The sequence below is a fragment of the Ictidomys tridecemlineatus genome, chromosome 1 (assembly GCF_052094955.1).
Source record: "Ictidomys tridecemlineatus isolate mIctTri1 chromosome 1, mIctTri1.hap1, whole genome shotgun sequence".
NCBI lineage: Eukaryota > Metazoa > Chordata > Mammalia > Rodentia > Sciuridae > Ictidomys > Ictidomys tridecemlineatus.
Genome location: NC_135477.1, coordinates 31,194,277 through 31,213,740, shown reverse-complemented (window position 1 = coordinate 31,213,740; position 19,464 = coordinate 31,194,277). Strand labels below are relative to the sequence as shown.

Below are 19,464 nucleotides of genomic sequence, written 5' to 3'. Positions count from 1 at the left end.
CAATGGAGAAAGCAAATATGATGAATATACACAATAAAGTTTCAATCTATCCTAAGAAGAATGAGATTTTGTCACTTGCTGGTCAGTGGATGAAACTGAAGAATATCATGCTAAAAGTAGCCAGAATCAGAAAGTCAAAAGTTGAGTGGTTTTGTAGAGAAAAGAGAGAGAAGAAATAGGAGGGAAAACCATATAATGGAGGAAGGTGATCAGAGGGAGAAAAGAGGGGACGGCACATGGGAATTACTGAAACTCAAAATCTACCAAATTATGCCTATATATACCTATATGCATATATTTGTACATGTATGTGCAGGACACAATGTAGTATGTAATACATGGACATAGCATTATACATACACACACACAAAAAAAAAAAATCAGCAAGCTGAACTAGAATGGGAGAAATTCCAAGCATCCACCAGTGGAAAGAGTTGAAGTAGACAAACCATAAACCATGAAGCTCAGAAAAGCTGTTGGAACTTCTTAAAAGGTTTCAAACTAGAAATCCCTGCAATTTACCTGTGTCTTTCTTATTGCACTATTTTATTTTAACTCAGTTGTTTAGTGCCCATCCTGTGAATCAGTCTGGACATAGAATGGACACTAAAACAGAATGGGAAAAACAATCTTCCTCTTAGAAGATGTTGGAATTGAAACTCTGGGAGGAAATGGTTTCTATTTCAAAAATCCAAGCAAGGAAAACTTTTTTTCAATAAGGCCGATATTGCATCAACCACTTGATACTGTTTCCAGTGTCTGCTAAAATTTTGTGTTTTTTTCAGAATTATCTCTAATTTTATGTATTTTCTCAATTAATTGGATCATATCTTAATTTTTTTATCTCCTTGATGTCCATTCCCATCCCATGTCCTTTATTTTTTATATTCACCTCATTTTAGTTGTGTCTCCATTCTCTCTACCATCCTCTTTTTTCTTTTTCATTGTTATTCTACTGTCTTCATAATCTTTCTATTTTATCCCTTTTCCAATGAAATTTAATATACTACTATTAACACTTATTCTTCTCAGATATTATAAACCAATCCTCTTTGATCAATAGAGACATAGTGGTCACTAATAATAACTTCTGTAAATATTATGTTAATATAAGTTTGCTTTTCAATTACGTTTGTATGATTGGTACTCTATCTTTTCAAAGGGGTTCCCATATTTGAATTAAAGTTTTTAAATTCTAATAGGATATGCTGAAACTAAGGTATATCCCTAGTCAAGGTTTTATTATTAAGAGAGAACTACTTACAAAGGACCCCATATATAAAACAGAAATCCATCTCAACAGATACACAAAACAGGTCCTCAGATAACATGAGCAAACAGTCCAACAAAACATCTACAAAAATATTTAACTTACCAATAACTGCATCCATAGATTTAGATGCAGGTAGAATGTCAAAGAATTAAAACTTTAATGGTTAAAATGATAAATGAACTAAAAAGAAGATCTAAGGAATGAAAAGGGAGAAAAAAATATAAGAAGTGAAAGTAATTTTCAATAAAGAGAGATTCTGAAAAAAGAATATACAAAAATTATGAAAATGAAAGATTAAGTAAATCAAATAAATATTCAGTTAAAAGTCTCACCAATAAATTAAATCACATAGAAGACAGAATTCCAGGGCTTTAGGACAAGGAGTGTGTACATTAAAACTCAGTGAGCAATAAAGAAAAGAAAAGAAGAAACCATAATCAAAATATAAAGAAATCTGAGACAATTTTAAGAGATCAGACTTAAGAATCATTGGGATTAAAGAGGGAATTGATATAAAAGCTAAAGGCAAAGATAACCTTTTCAGTGAAATATTTCAGAGATATTTCCACACATTTGGAGTGAAAAGGACTCCCAATAGGAGACATTCAGAACACCAAATAATCAGGATTTTTTTTAAAAAAACTATCCAGGACACATCATACTTAAATACCTAACATACAGAAAAAAATAATTCTAGAGACCTCAAGATCTCAAGAGATAACATTATGTCTAATTTACTGGTAATCCAGCCAGAATGACATCTGATTTCTTAGTTGAGACTCTAAAAGATAGGAGGAATTGGAATGATGTATTCAGAGCCTTGAAAGAAAATAATTGCCTATCAAGATTACCATATCAAGTAAAACTATTCTTCATAATTGATGGGAAATAAAGACCTTTCCAGATGAGCAGAAACTAAAAGAATCCATGACTACTATGTCATCAACTACAAAGAATAAAGAAAAAAAATTCTATATACAGAAGTTAAAAACTAACTTCAGAACCAGCAAATAGATAAATCTCATTAAAAGACTAGATCACCAAATGAGAAACAGGAACAAATTAAATATTAGAAACAAATCAAAATTAAAGTAATTAATAAATACTTCTTTATAATAACTGTTATAGTTTAAATATGAGATGTCCCCCCCAAAGATCACATGTGAGAAAGTGCAATAATTCTCAGAAGTAAAATAACTATATTATGAGAGATATAGCCTAGACTATAAATTAATCCATTGATATGGTTCACATGGGTAGTAACTGTATGCAAGCAGGCTATGGCTGGATGAAGTAGGTTACTAGGGAATGTGCCATTGGATTTATATTTTGTTTTTGGTGAGTGGAACTCTCTCTCTGCTTCCCAATTGTCATCTTTTGAACTGTTTTACTCCAACTTACCCTTCTGCCATGTTTTGCTTCACCTCAGATCCAGAGGTATGCAGTCATCCAACCATAGACTGAACCTCTGAAACCATGAGCCAAAATAAATGTTTTCTCCTCTATGTTCTTGTCAGATCGGTGGTCACAACAAAGAAAAAGTTGACTAAAAGAGAAAATGGTATTGAAAGTGGGGCCATTGATGTGACTAACCATTCCATGTGGTTCAGAAGTCTTTGGAATTGGTTTGATGGAGGAAAATTTTTGAAGTTTAGATGTGCAAGATGAAAAAGCTTTAAAATGTTGTAAATGGAGCTTAATGGGTGATTCTGGTGGGAACTTGGAAGGCTATAATGCTGATAGGACTGTGGACAGTTAAGATAGGGCTCATCAGGTTTTGAAGGATGGAACTCTTGGAAATTAAACTAGAGGATGTTCATGTTATTTTTAAGCAAAGAAATTTTCTACATTTTGTACATGTCCTGAGGTTTTCTGTGAGGCTGAATTTAACAGTGCTAAACTAATTAATCTGGCAGAAGAAATTTCAAGACAATTCAGCATTCATGCCGTGTCAAGGATATTGCTAGTGACCTTTAGTGAAGGTCACTGTGACAATCAGAAGCAGAAAGCAGAAAGATATGAAAATTTGAATTTTTACCAGAAAAATCCAAGTAAAACTGGGGCTACAGAATTTGTGGTTGTTAGACAGATTACAGCCACTAAATAGATGCTAAGTCCTTTTAAAAAGGACAATAAGAAAATTGGCTTGAGGGCTTCTCAGTAATTGGCAAGATTACACTCCTCTCGGGCTTAAGGGTGTAAAAGTAAAAATTCCTTTGAGAAAGGACCATGGGAACACCCTACTTGCACAAGGGTCTTGGAAGATATTTCAATGTACAGGATAGTACAGACACAGAGATGGCTGCAACCATGGTCCGTGGAGGCTTGGTTGCTGCTCCAGATGGTGGCAAATCTTGGTGTCCACCATCTACTGCTGGTACTGTATTAATGCCAGATAGTACAATTAGGGGGTCATGGAGGCCTCCACCAAGATTTTAAAGGAAGGTCTTGTAGGCCAGGCAAAATGGAGCAGAATCAGATTTTGTGCAGACAGCCCCCTGAAAATGCAATGCATGAAAATGTGAACAGAAAGCTGAAGTTATAGTGGAAAGCCCAGGGCTTAAGAAACACTAATAACATGAAACATCTGCCAAGGAACACCATAGGAGTTAAGCAGAAACAAACCAAGAGAGAGGCCATATGGACTGTAATCAGCAAAACCAGAGGGGTGAAGCTGCAAAAGCCCTTTAGAAATAACAGCATGATGCCACATGCCCTAGAAGTTAGACATGAAGCTATAGGACTTATTTGCCCAGATGGATTTTGTTTTCTTTTCGTCCCATTCCTTCTTTCTGGGCCTCTAATTCTGCACCTCTATTTCTGCCTTGTGCAATGGAAATATTTATTCTGTTCCAATACATATTGGATATATATAACTTCCTTTTGATTTTTTAGGGGCTCACTCCACATGTTGGCCCTTGAATCTCAGAAGAGATGTTGGACTTTGACTTTTAGACAATACTGAAGTTAAGTTGTAAAATTGTGGAATTCTTGGAATTAAAGTCTATGTATTTTGTACTGTCAAAGGGCATGAGATTTGGGGGGACAGTGCTGGAATGTTTTGATTTACAGCTGAGGGACTCCCCAAAAGGTCATGTATGTGACAATGCAAGAATTTTCAGAGATGAAATGATTCAATTATGAGAGGAATAACATAATCAGTTCATTAATCACTGATGTGGATTGACTGAGCAATAACTAGGCAGCAAGGTATGGATAGAGGAAATAGGTTATTGGGGGCATGCTTTTGGGATTTATATTTTGTCCTTGGTGAGCAGAGCACTCTCTGCTTCCTGCTTGACATGTCCTGATCTAGTTTCTGCCAGTATGCACTTCTGCCATGATATTCTGCCTTATCTTGGGCCCAGAGCTTTGGATTCAACCACCTACGGACTGACCCTCTAAAACCTTAGGCCAACATGGGCATTTCCTCTTCTATGTTGTTATCAGATTTTTGATCATAACAACAAAAATGTCTGGCAAAAATACATGAGTGAAAATAGTCTCAACTCTCACATTAAAATTCATAGGCTGGCAGATTGGATTTAAAAATAAAGACACCAACTATATACGGTTTGTAAGAGACTCATCTTACAGGTAAAGACATTCATAAAATGTCTAAAAGAGAAAGGATGGAAAAATATATTTCATGAATAATAGAGAACCAAAACATGCAGGAGTAGGTCCTCTCAGAACAAACAAAGCTGATTTCAAGCCAAAATCAATCAGAAGAGGCAAGAAAAAGGCAATTCATACTGGTAGAAAACAATTCAGCCAAAAAGTAGTGATAGTGTTTATATCCCTAAACATCAGTGCACCTAATTACATCAAGCAGCTGCTATTCAATGTAGAGATTCAAATAGGCTACAATAAAATAATACTGGCTAGTTTAAATAGAACTCTTTCCCTTTGAGACAGGTCATCCACACAAAAAATCACTAAAGACTTTTCAGATTTAAAAGTATTATAGATCAAATGGACTTAGCACTCATTAATAGAATATTTCATCGAACAATAACTAAATTCAACTTCTTATCAGCTGACCATTCAACTGTCTCCAAATTGACTATATTTTAGGACACAAAGTAGTAAGTCTTAGAAAATATTCTTTTAAAATTAGTATAACCCCTTGCTTACATCTTATCAGGTCAACAGCAAGAAAATAACCATAGAAATTACATAAGGACATAGAGATTCAATAATACACTTTTCAACAATGACTGGATCATTGAGAAAATGAGGGGAGAAAATTAAAATTTCTAGAATCAAAAAAACAATAGAGATTCAATGTGCCAGAATCTCTGAAATACTAGGAAGGCAGTTCTAAGACAAGAGTTTATAAGCTAGGAATGGATACCTTAAAATTCAGAACAATCCCAGATAATAATCCTTAATAATGCATCTCTAGGCCTTAGAAAATTAGGAACAATCCCAAATATTGTAGAAAGAAGGAAATAATTAAGATGCAAGCTGAAATTAATGAGAGAATAAAAAAGTACTAAAGATCAGTGAAACAAAGACTTTGTTCTTTGAAAAGTTTAAACTAGACTGGTAAACTTTAACCAAACTAAGAAAAGAGACACAAATTATATATGCACATAGTACAAATTTGTCAATTTCTTTCCCGTTCTTCCTCTTTCCTTCTTTTCCTTTTTCCACCATTTCTCTTTCTCTACTGTTCTTGTCTTTTTTTCCATTTTGATGAGATCCCTTTACTTTTTCATTTCTCTCTCACTACTACATATGAGATAAAACATCTGAGGTGTGAATTTTGTCTTTCCTCAGGTAGATTATTAGTATCTATAGAAAAGGATCCAGGTATTCTGTCTATTTAGTAATTGGATTTTATTTCTTCTATGATAATTCTTACAGATCCATAAGGAAAAGATGTGTTTGAAATGCCTGTCAAAAATTTCTTGCCTGACTACTTAATCATCACTAGGAACCATAGGATTAATCAGTGACTCACTAGGAACCATAGAACTAACCAGTGAATCACAAAATCTAGAGGTAATCAGATAACTGAGCTGTTGTTCACATCCTACCTCATTCATTTTGATCAGGAAGCAGTCGATGAAGTCCCGAGGATTGTCCATATCCAAGGATTCTTGGTGTTCTTGTACTTTCTCCAAAACATACTGTTTCACATCGCCAATATTCTTTAAAAGTTTTTTATGACTCCCTGGGAAATAATCAATGAGAGCAGGAAAATTGTTGCAGATCTACAAAATAAAAAATATTTATTAACTAGAAACAGATAATAAAGACATGAATATTATGTATAGTCCTTCTTATAAATAGAGATGTAAAAATTTTAAAAGTTGGTGTTTCTCTTGATAGAGAAATTTTTACTGTACATATATAATAATTCCCAAGCTTATAGAAAGATTTGTGGGAGAGAATTATGACCAGAGGTTATCAGAAATGATAATCATTTTCTATACTCCTATGTCATCTTTAGAGATAAAAATAAGTTTATTTAAGTTCTCTTCTTTTTCAAACCAATTTTTCCCTACAATCTGGAAATACAGATTGGCATGAATTAGCATGACTGGTGCTCTGTAGATGAGAACAGAATTTAAGGGAGTTTGGGTCACTAGAGAAAGAGTACAATGCTTGGTAATAGTGAATTATGCTCAATAGAGTAGAAGGAAGACGAGGAGGGAAGAGGAGAGGGAAAGGGGGAGTGGTCGGGACTGAAATAGAACATATTATATTCCATGCTTGTATAATTATTTCAAAATGAATTTATTTTTATATATAACTAAAAAGAACTAATAACATTTTTTCATTGAAAAAGAGCACAATGCTGTTGGCTGCCTTTTCTTATAAGAAGCAGCCTCATAAATAAAAGTTACTACAGGGGAGATTTTCAAAGTACATGAAATGCAGTTGGGCATTCTATGGAGAAGTAACTGTGCACAAAAATAGTTAGGAGATTTCTGAAGATCTGACTTTTATGAAGAATGCAGAACCTGCCAGCTAAACATAGGGTAAAACTGTTCATGGTTGTACACACTGAAATGCAATCATTTCATTAGCCTAACCCTGATTGCATTTCAGTGTGTACAACCCTGAACAAACAGACAGATTCAATCCATTCTCTTTCAATATCCCTTCTCTCCTCGCTTTTCTTCATTCCACTTTGACTATTTCACTGATCTTTCTTCTATTCTTTTTTTTTTTTATGTGTGCCACCTTATTTTGGATTAGCTTCTGCATATCAGAGAAAACATTCAAACTTTGATTTTGTGGCACTAGATTATTTGACTTAGCATGATATTCTTCAAATGTATCCATTTACTAAAAAATGACATAATGTCATTCTTCATTATGGCTGAGTAATACTTCAGTGTCTATATTTCACACTTTCTTTATCCATTCATCCTTTGAAGGGCACCTAGTATGTCTCCATAGCTTAATTATTGTAACTTGTGCTGTTATAAATGTTGAAGTGCCTGCATCACTGTAGTATGCTGATTTTAAATCCTTTGGATGTATACTAACGAGTAAAATAACTGGGACAAATTGTGGTTCCATTCATAGTTTTTGAGGAAAGTCTATACTGCTTTCCAGAGTAATTGCACTAATTTGCAGTCCCACAAACAATGTACACATTTTCCCCACATTCTGGCTAAAATGTATTGTGACTTGTATTCTTGATAATTGCTATTCTGACTGCAGTGAGATAGAATCTCAATGTAGTTTCAATTTACCTTTCTCTAAATGCTAGACATGTTGAACATTTCTTCCATATATGTATTGGCCATTAGTATTTTTTCCTTTGAGAAGTATCTCCTTAGTTCCTTTATCATTTATTGATTGGGTTATATGGGTTTGGGGTGTTAAATTTTACGAGTTCTTTGCATATCCTGAATATAGATGCCTTATCTGAAGAACAAGTGGCAAAGACTTTCTACCAATCCTGTAGGCTCTCTCTTTACATTCTTGACTGTTTCCTTTACTGTGAAGAAGATTTTTAACTAGATATCATCCCATTTGTTATTATAATTTTTAATGTTCTCACTGGCATTTTAAGAGTCTTGTTGAAGAAGTCAGTTCCTGAGCTAATACATTGGAGTGTGGGCCTACATTTTCTTCTAGCAGGTGTATTTTCTGGTCTAAGTCCTAGGTCTTTGATCCACTTTGAGTTGAGTTTTGTGCAGGATGAGAGATAGGGGTTCAATTTCATTCCATCACATACAGATTTCCAGTTTCCCGTCACCATTTCAAAAGACTATGTTTTCTCTAACATGTTTTTTGAAAACTTTGTCAAATACCAGAAAACTGTATTTCTGACAAGTAAAGTGATGAAATCTCTAAGTGGTGATTGGAGTGCAGCCCTTGATGATTCCTCCTCAGGCCCCTGGATGCTCATTGAGTGTCTTGACCTTGCTCAAATGCAGTTATTAAAGTACTTTATAAATAGGAGGCTTTGGGGGTTACTGGGAGAAGCACTGGCCAGAGAGTCAAAGGGGATTTCCTATCATCTCTACATGAAGGCATTCATTTTCCAGTGCATAAAGTAAAGGCCTCAGTCATGGTTTCCTGATACTCACTCCATGACATCCAATTCTGGGCCAGACTGTGGTGTTTAGACTCACTTGACTGCTTGGATCACTAGAAGGTCTTACATGTCATAGTAAAGATGGTGTATTTTCTCAGGAAAGGGGGATGGGATTTTTGTCTCACCTGGATCCATGGGGAACTCAGAATCTTCACATTTTCATTAAATTTCCCCATAAAGTATAGAAAATGCTGATCTTTATAATCAAAACGATTATGGAAGATAACAGAGCAGATCACATTGCAGGGAGCACAGCCCAGGAGAAAAGTAGGATCACAGGGTGAGGCTAAAGAAGTAGAAACATTAAAAATCCACATTAAATATTTAAAAATTCATACAAATGTCCTTATCTTTGAGATAACAGGAAAAGGTAATTGTAGAAACTCTAAGCAATATCTATCTAGAAATTTCTTTCACATGAAAAATATTCAGCATGCTAAAAATCAGTACCACTTTTACCTTAAACTCAAATTGAGTTTAACCTTGTAGCCAGTTTCATAGTGATTTTCCTAATGCTCCATTCAAATCTACTGCCTTTTTAAGCCATTCTAACTGAAAGTCACATTTATTTTGGAAAACATTTTAAAAGATCACTTTAAAAACACTTGTTAATTCAATTTCCGTGCTGAATCATAGTTGTCATCAAACCTGTAGAAAATTAGGAATTAGGTAGAAAGAGAAAAAAGTTAAAGGACATTCGTTTTATATCACTGAAACATTTATGTGTAAAAACTGCAGAGGTAAAGAATAAATCGAGAGTAACTATGTACAGATTTGTCTACTTGTGGAACAAATGAATATAAGCAGAAAACATTCATGTTTTATGAGGAAGAAAGGCAAACACATAAATAATGACATTTGTTGACAAAAATAAAGGTAACAAAAATTTATTTTAAAGTAAATTCAAGGTAACACAAAGGTTTAGTTCATAAATGCAATCTCTTTATTTATTAGACAGAAAGAGAGAGAGTAAGAGAGAGAAGAGAGAGACTGACTAAGGGAAATTTTTTCGCTTTAGGAAATAGAGCCCATCATCTTCAAATACCTCATTATTTAATCTATTTGGAAATCCTGCCTTGTTGTGAAATTCTGGAACATTTCTCTGAATCATGTAGTCACAAGTATATTTTAGGAAATATGAATGTTTGTTGGGAGCTGCTTTGAATGAACAGGCCTTCAAGTCCCCATGCCCTGGGGGCTCTGACCAATGACTACATTTTGTAGTGACTTGGGTGTTGTCCCAGCTGGGGAGCAAGGTGTGGCTCCAGGTGTAGACATCACCCAAGGGGGTTCAGCGACACTCACCTGTTCCTTTGTAATCCTACCCCTTTCCTTCTTTGGGGATAGAATGTTCCATGGAAACTCCTTGTGTGTTTCCTGTATAAGAATAAAGAAGTCCAATGGCTCTTTCTCTTTCCAAGGACACTTAAGGTTGCAGAGCCATCTCTGGATTGCTGAAAAGATATTTCTGTGTGGTTGTGTGCTTTCTTTGTCATTTTCTTGATTTATTGGAATAGTCAGATTTTGTGAACCCAGCACTAGGTCGCCAGCTAGGACAGATGGCGACAAATGCTGGTCATCCCTATAGTCAATACTGTCATATTGTAGGTAGAGAAATTAACATACAATAAGGTTTTCACTTTTGTAGGAATGTATAAAAGTGAAATTACAATTAAGTGATCAATAAATATCATTTGTTAAAAAAAAGAATCCGAAGACACAACTATATTTTTTAAATTACAGTTTATTTGATAAAACAAGTAGATTTTTATATTTAATTAAACTTTACTTGATAAAAAAAATTACCAAAAAGGTAAGGTATCTACAATAAAAATTACAAAATGCTGATGAAAGAAATTGAAGAATATACAAATAAATGGAGGATTAACATTGTTAAAAGTATTATACTACCCAAATCAAATTTAGGCTGAAATTAATTCTCATGATAACACCAAAGACATTCTTCACAGAACTAGAAAAAAAACCCTAAAATTCATGTGGAAGCACATATATATATATATATATATATATATATATATATATATATATATACACAGAGAGAGAGAGAGAGAGAAAGAGATTTCATATAGAGAGAGACTTGAAAATATATTTATATAGTCAACACAGTCTTGAGCAAAAGGGCAAAGCTGGAGGCAAGACAATTCCTGACTTTAAGCCATACAACACAGCCACAGTAAACAAAACAGCATGGCATTGGCATAAAAACAGGAAAATAGAATAATCAAAGAGAAACGAGATCCTGGAGGAGGGGAAAATGCATCTATAGTCCACTGATTCTAAACAAAGTTACTAAAACTTATGGTAGAAAAAGGAGACCCTCTTCAATAAATGGAGCAGACAGAAGATTGTGACTTGAACCTCATCTCTTACCCTGTACAGAATCCAACTCAAAAATGGCTCGGAGACCTTACTGTAGGTTCTGAAACCCTCAGTGAACCAGAAGAAAACATAGGGGGAATACCTCAAGATGAATACAAGTGATAATTTTTTTTCTATATGACCCTAAAAGCAAAAATAGGCAAATAGATAACATGGAGTTGAAAAGCTCTTACACAACAGTCAATAGAGTGAAGAGACATTCTACAGAAGGAGAGATAATATTTGCCAATTATTCATCTCACAGAGGATTAAAATCAACAGTACATAAAGAACAAAAAAAAATAAAAACTTAACAACAAACCACAAGTAATACAATTAAAAATGGGCAAATAATCTTAATAGGTACTTCCCAAAAGAAGAAATATAATGATCAATAAGCACTTTTTAAAAATTCTCAATATCATTAGGTATCAGGCAAATGCAAATCAAAACGACCAAGAGATATCATTTTGCTCAGGTTAAAATGGCTATCATAAAAACATGAAAACAAAAATAAGAAACACATATTACCACCACCACAACAACAACTAACAAATTTTGGAGAGGTGTGACAAAAAAAGTACACCTTATAACTGTTGGTGGGAATGTGCATTCGGATAGTCATTATGTAAAAAAGTATGCAGTTCCCTGAAACATAAAGAGATCTTCCATATGATCTAAGTGTCCTGTTTCTTGGCACATAGATGAAAGAAATGAAATCAACATACAACATAGATTCCTGCATGTTCAGGATAACTAGGACACTATTCACAATAGCTAAGATATCATATTTATGTGCTTATCATCAGATGAGTGGATAAAGAAAATCTGTTATAAATACAACATTATGTATTTGTATTTAGTCATAACAAAAAGGAAATCTTGTCATTTGCTGCAAAGAAGAGAGAACTGGGGGAACTTATGGTAAGAGATCAGAAACAGAAAGTCAAATATTGCATGGCGTCTCTCATGTATGGAAGATGAATGTGTTCAAAACGAACGTGAGCCTGAAGGTAGAAGAGTGATTACTGGAGATAGGGTGGTGAAGAGGGTAGAGAGATGCAGCAGAACACTTCATGGGTTAGTAGAGAAGACAAGGAGAGGTAAGTGATTACCATATGCAAGATTAATGAGAATTTCCAGGAGATATGCAAATGAATGTAAACCCATTGATTATATAATTACTGCATATTGTAGGCACTGGCCTTGAAAGAAACCCTGAGAGAAGTCAGAAATCAAAAGTGACTGTACAACCACTGTCCAATTCAGTGAAAGAACACATCACTTTTGCTTCAGCTCCACAGGGTCTATGGCTGTGTCCAATGGACCACGGTGAAGGCTGTGGAGTGGGAAACTCACAAATGTGCCATGGAGAAACCCTGCTTTTGAACTGTTTAGAAAAATGCATCTCTAAACTTTGTCTCTTCGTGATGCAATGATTTGAAAACATCAATAAAGCTGGTCAGAGTAGGATTATACGACCTTTTACATCTACCATGCATGCCCACTCATGTCTGTGCACAGGCCAGCAAAGATAAACAAACTCTGACTCTCTGCTTAATACCATCACTACATGAGTCTTGACAGGACCTATGATTATAAAGGCCTGGCTGTTGCTGAAATGTATTCACTAGACCCAGAAAAGAGCCGTCTGTTAAGAACAGTGATATCACAAAGCACTCACAGTTGGTTTTCCTCAACTCCTCCACAAGGCAGCGGGCTTCTTCTTGAACTCGGTCCTCAATGCTCCTCTTCCCCATCCCAAAATTCCTCAGAGTCATGACTGAGAAGCGTCTCATCACTTTCCATCTGTTTCCATTACTTATAATGATTCCTAAATGAAAGGGAGCAGAATCTAGAAGGGATATCCCTGGTGAGGTACAGGAAGTTGACGATTGGCAGCAACAGAGATGGCCAAGCTCAACCTGGCTTTCTCTTTTTCATGCTCCTCTTTCCCATGACCACTGCTCACCCACCTCATATGCATGCCCACTTACCAAGCTCTTTCCTAGTCCTGTCACCCACAGGGAAACTGCCTCTTCCAGAAAATACTTCTCCGTGATCAACCAGGGCTTCCTTCACAGCTTCATATCCATGCAACACCACAGTGGGCCTCATACCCAAATACACAGTGAACACAGGGCCATAGACTTTTGAAAACTGGAAATGGGAAAGAAAAATGCAAAAATTAGCTGAGGAAGATCAGCATTTGATCTACATGTTTGGAATGATTCAGACTGTTACAGATTATGGGTATTTTTTATATTTTATTGTGCCATAGAATCTTCAAATATTTCTCAATTTTTCTCATATAATGTGATGGCCATTAAGCTGTCACATATGGATGGGCTGCAATGTGCTATACCTGGCTCAGGCAATGGCCATCTGTGTTATGATTAATTCTCATATCAATGAATTTAGGGGACTTACTTGTTCTGTTTTACATTCAAAGGAAACAAAGTCAGAAAGTTGCAAACTCATTTGCAGTGAACCATGTATAATAAACCGAAGACCCAAATGTGAACATTTATTTTGTTAACTTCTCAAATTTGAACACTTTGTTAGTACCCAGTGCTTATGCACCTTTGCACCAACACCCAGAAAATTTTTTCTTTATTTTTTAAAGTGACCCCAGATGACCTTTACACTCATAGGTTGAGGCCACAGATATCTAACACAGCAAAAGAGTGAGTACCAGGGAGGAGGCAGCATCAGGCCATGTAGCATCTCATGGAAGAACAATTTCTCTCACCCAGCAGTAATTCACAGGGTACAGACTGAAGTTTTATGCAAAACCCACAAGGATTCTGTTACCATCCAGTGGACCCTAAATGGTTAATTCTTTCCTTCATTTTCTTATGCTGGTTCTCAGCCCATAGTCTTCTTTTTATTTTAAATACTTTATTGAGGTACAATTGAAAAATAATAAATATATATATATATATATATATATATATATATATACTTAGAGTATAAAATGTGCTATTTTGATTGATGTAGACATTGCAAGTTGATTACCACAGCCAAGTTAATTAATATACATCAACTCAGTGTTAACATTGTCATGTGTGTGTGATGAATACACATTAGTAAACTTCAGGTGTAAGACACTTTATTTACTTGCATCACCATGATGTGTCTTAGGTCTCCAGTGAATATTCACCAAGTAACTGAATGCTTATACCCTGGGACCAACATCTCACCTTTTCTTTCACATCACAGCTCTCAATAGCCATCATTCTAGTTTCTACTACTATGAGTTTGAGGCTTTTTGCTTTGCTTTGTAAGATTCCACAGGTAAGGTGTGAGGTCATGGAGTGAAGGTCTTTTTGTGTGGCTATTTCCCTCATCATTAAGTCCTCCAGGCTCATTCCAGGATATTATCAGTAGTAGGAGTTTGAATTTAGAACTCTGCACCACTTCCACGGCAAGAATTTACAATCTGTCAGCGCTCCTCAGAGGATCCCACCCTCTACTGGAAGAATGGAAGCTGAGCACTACTACAACAAATGGGCTCCTAGCCACATTATCTGGCAGCTAGCTAGTGAGGAATGCAAATGTGCTTGCTTCACAATGCCCAAACCTTGACCCTAGGGTTACAAAGCAAAACATAAACATGAAAAATGAAAATCCGTTCCAACCAACAATTTAGACCATACTCATGAGAAGTTGGGGAGAGGGAAAACCTTTACTTCTTATGAGTATTTTTCCTTTGTTTACTCCATGTATACCCCATTGAAAATATATTGTTTGCTTTTTCTTAAAATTAAAGAACTCTAGAAAACTTAACACTAAAAAAACAAATAACCTCATTAATAAATGTGCAAAGGAACTGACAGGTACTTCACAGAAGAAATACAAATGCTCAACAAACATGTGAAAAAATATTCAACCTCTCCAGCCATTAGAGAAATTCAAATTAAAACTATACTGATATTCCTTATCACTCCAGTCAGAATGGCAATTAGTAAGAACACAAGTAACAATAAGTGTTGATGAGTATGTGGGGGAAATGTTTTCCTCATATGTTGGTGTATGTACAGCAAATTGGTACAACCACTCTGGAAAGCAGTTTTCCTTAGAAGACTTGGAATGGATTCACCATTTAACCCAGTTATCCTGCTCCTCAGTTTATACCTAAAACACTTAAAATAAACATGCTATAGTGACACAGCCACATCAATGTTTATAGTAGCTCACTTCACATAGTCAAGCTATGGAACCAACCTAGGTGTCCTTTAACAGATCACTAAATAAAGAAAATGTGGTATGTATATAGAATGATTAGAACATTAATCAGCCATTAAGAAGAACGACATTATGGCATATGCCACTAAATGGCTGGAACTGGAAAATATCATGCTAAGTGAAATCAGCCAGTTCCAAAAAACCAAAGGCCAAATGTTCTCTCTGCTATGTGGATGCTAAACCACAACAAGAAAGGGTAGTGTTATGATTTGAATATGGCATCTCCCCCAAGTGAAATAATGCAAGAAGGTTCAGAGGAGAAATTATTTAATAATGATTTAACCCAATGAGTGGATTAATCCCTGATGGAATTAACTGAGTGATAACTAGAGGCAGGTGAGGTGTGGCTGGAGGAGGTGTTCATCCGGGGTATAGCTATGGGGTATATACTTCGTATATGGAGCTGGAGTCTCTCTCTCTGCTTCTTAATGTGAGCTGCTTCCCTCTGCCGCACTCTCCCATCATGATGTTCAGCTTCACCTCATGCCCTGAGGAAAGGAGCCAGACTTGTATGGACTAAGAACTCTGAAGCTGTGAGCCCTCAAATAAACTCTTCCTCCTTACAGTCGCTCTGGTCAGATCCTTTAGTCACAGCAGTGAAAAAGCTTACTAAAACAGGCAGGGAGGGGAAGAATAGAAGTTTACTGGATTAGACAAAAAGGAATGAAGGGAAAGGAGGGGGTAGGGAAGTAGAAGAGACTGTAGAATGAATCAGACATGACTTTCCTTTGCTCATAAATGAATACACAAGTTGCCATCTCAGGTTGCATCCACCTCAGAATAGGGACACCAGAGAGGGCCTGGAGATACATTGTCAGGGTATCTGCAGGTCTGGTTGTACCTGAGATCTTTCTGCTGGGAATGCTAGTGGCCACCATCTGGCTGCCTCTCTGCGGGGGTTTCTCCTTTGTGTGGCTACCTCCCTGGTGGTCTCCCTGCGGGTTTAAATGGCATTGAGATCTTGTGACTGCAACAAGCTGGGCCTGGGTAAACTGAAGCCCAGGTCCATCAGATTGTAGCTGGGCTTGCTTGGGTCAGGCTGGATCTAGCAAGCCTGTGGAATGCCAGAGACTAGGGGCAGTGCCCCAGGGAAATCTCAGGTTGAAGAAATTAGAGAAAACAAGGCTCTCTACATCTCCGGGAGTCCTGAGGTGCATGGGGACAGAGTGGGTCAGCTAGACATGGGAAGAATAGTAGAACAGACAGACATTATTACCCTGTAAACATTCATGATTATGCTATTGATGTGACTGTGCACTATGTATATGTATAGGTTCAATATATGTATATATTCATATATTTTGCTGTCTCTTTAACTGCTTTCTTCTGCATCTGTTTATTAAATAGCCTTGGTTTCACATAGGAGGGATATATTCTTACATGAGTTTGAACTGTTTTGATCTTACATTTGCTTGTTTGCTATACCTTAGTTTTTGTCCCTCTTAATGCCCCTTCTTCACTCTTTTCTCCCAAAAACCTTTTCCAAAATATTTCCTATTCCAGCTTCCTCTTTTTTAATTTGTAAACTACTTATACTTAAATTTTTTATTTCTCTTTCTTTATAATCAACACTTGTGATCCATCTTCTGCCTCTCCTGTCTTCACTTTTTAAAACATTTCAAACTTTTTCCTGCCTTTCTACTCTATTTTCTATTTTCTCTTCACATAACAAATTGTAATTTCATTAAATATAGAATTATATAGTTAATGTAGTTTGTACCTCATTCATCTTGTCAAGATTATCAACACAGCTGGCAACACACTTTTCCAGAGAAAAGTGATAATGACTGATGTTGTTCACATTTTTTAAAAAAAAATGTTATTTTAATTGTAGATGAACAGACCCTATATTTATTTTATGTGGTGCTGAGAATTGAACCCAGTGCCTCACACATGTGCTGCAAGTGCTTTACCACTGAGCCCCAGCCCCAGACCCTTGTTCACACTTTTTATTGTTGATCCCTCCATTACTCTATAGGTGGCAATTAGTGTTACAGATATCAAAATAGATACTGCACATTCATCTTGAGGCTGTACATTTCTTGGTAACAATAGTGCAATTCCTGGCTGACTGCTTCCTCTAAGTGGGGTTGAAAAGTGAGTGGGTCATATCAGGTTCACAGAGTAGACATCCTGCTCCCAAGCAATACACACAACTCAGCCCCGTAACAATGGATCTCACCCCACACTTGTAGTCCCACCTCCATCTCAACATTACTTCAAAACATAAAATTAAGGAGAAAAAATATCTCAAACTTACAACCAGGTCAAAGGAGAATCAACCAAAGGGGGACCTCAGGTCACACCTATGGAGCTACTCATATATCAAAAACAGAAAAAATAACCCCAAAACAAAATAGATAACTACACACACAAAAGGACATAGGTGTAAAATAGAAAGTAGAATCCATTTCCATTGAAGTGCAATTTCATGAATTCTGAAAACTTGAGAAACCAAATGAATAAATCTTCCCTCCTAATTCACCATCCCCCCTGTAAAAGATTCCACAGTTTGAAAAGTGATAGAAAATTGATTATTAAAATGTTCAGTAAACTAAAGGAAGACCTAAGGAATGAATTAAAAGGAACAATTTTGATAAAGAAATAGCAATATGGAAAAGAAACTAGTCAAAACTGCTGGAAATGAAAGACACCCTGAAAGTAATAAAAATTCACTCAAAGAATCACAAGCAGATTAGATTGTGCAGAAAACAGAAAATCATAGCAAATAATGATAAGAAAATGAAGAGCAGGGCTACTCCAGACTTTTGCCTTTTAAATATTGCCATCAAAATATTAAATATAAATTTTTTAATCCCAGATGCATTGTTTCATTACACTACCTGTAACAATGAAAGACTATTAAAAAATGAAAACCTCAATGTCCAAAGAGTATTTTCTGTGCAACAATCTCTTTTAATAATTTGCCTTGTGCATATATTTAATTAAAAATAAAGAATTAATATAAATAAATAAAATAAAATAAAGGATTAATATATTCACTAAATAAATAAAATAAAATAAAGGATTAATATATTCACCACTGGAGGAGCATCAACAGACTTACATTAGTTAAGGATTTGCTGATGTTTTTAGCATCTATCTGCAGGATATTCCCAAGAATTGGGAGAGGCATGGGTCCTGGTGGGAGTCTTCCCTTCCCAGATCTCTGTCTCCATAGCGAGAAGAGAAGAATACAGGAGAGACTGATCACCAGTACTACAACTGGATCCATTGAAGCCTTCCTCTTTTACTTAGTCAACTGTGAACTTGCAATCAATGTAAAGCTTTTATAGTTCATTCTGTTATAGTGCACTATCAGATTGTGTCCTATTGACATAAAGTGCTGAGCCAATCAACTAGGTAAGTTCTAATTCCTTCTGAATGTACATTAATCACCTGATGAGGATAAACAAACTGTTATTTAATCTTGCTCTCCTTTCCAAATCTCTGTCCAGGACAATCTAGTTCAGGCACTCTGAGATCACAGGAATAGATATTTTAAAACAAAGAAGCAAACAAACAAACACACAAGCACAAATCCTCTGCTAGTACCAATGTGCATCTAAGAATAAGAAAAAGAAATGAAGCATTTGATCCCCAACATTACTCAACATGCTGGATTCTCAGACTGATCAGTGTATCTCTGACTTTTATATTGAAATATTGAACATTTAATACTTCATTAAAAAATATGATAGTTTGTCTTTGAAAATCAAGTCTTTTAAACATTTTAAAGGGCTGGACTAACATCACAAGTGCCTATGCATAAATTAGGAAGTATAACTTAAACATTTTAAAATACCAAACATATATCAACATGTAACTAAGTAAATGTGAAAAGCATTTGCTATTTAGTACCCCCAAATCCCCAAATCCTGCAGAGCAGAGGGCAGATATTATTATTTTTTATTTGAAAATGAGGAAACAGAGATTCTCTGAGCATGGGAGACCTTCATTAGAACTGGAACTTGAATGAGCTCTGATGCCCATAACG

General features: G+C 35.7%; 1 protein-coding gene across 1 annotated transcript in view; it reads right to left on the bottom strand.

Annotated features, from left to right (window-relative positions):
- Positions 1-18,717, bottom strand: part of LOC101977482 (cytochrome P450 2C18) — a 29,209-nt gene extending 10,492 nt beyond the window's left edge. The window contains exons 1-5 of the mRNA XM_005335304.4: positions 18,535-18,717; positions 13,217-13,379; positions 12,904-13,053; positions 8,966-9,126; positions 6,319-6,495 (exon numbers count right to left, since the gene is read on the bottom strand). Of these exons, the coding sequence (XP_005335361.3) occupies positions 6,319-6,495; positions 8,966-9,126; positions 12,904-13,053; positions 13,217-13,379; positions 18,535-18,702 (819 nt within the window). The 5' untranslated portion in view covers positions 18,703-18,717. The remainder of the gene's footprint in view (positions 1-6,318; positions 6,496-8,965; positions 9,127-12,903; positions 13,054-13,216; positions 13,380-18,534) is intronic.
- Positions 18,718-19,464: the final 747 nt, after the last annotated feature.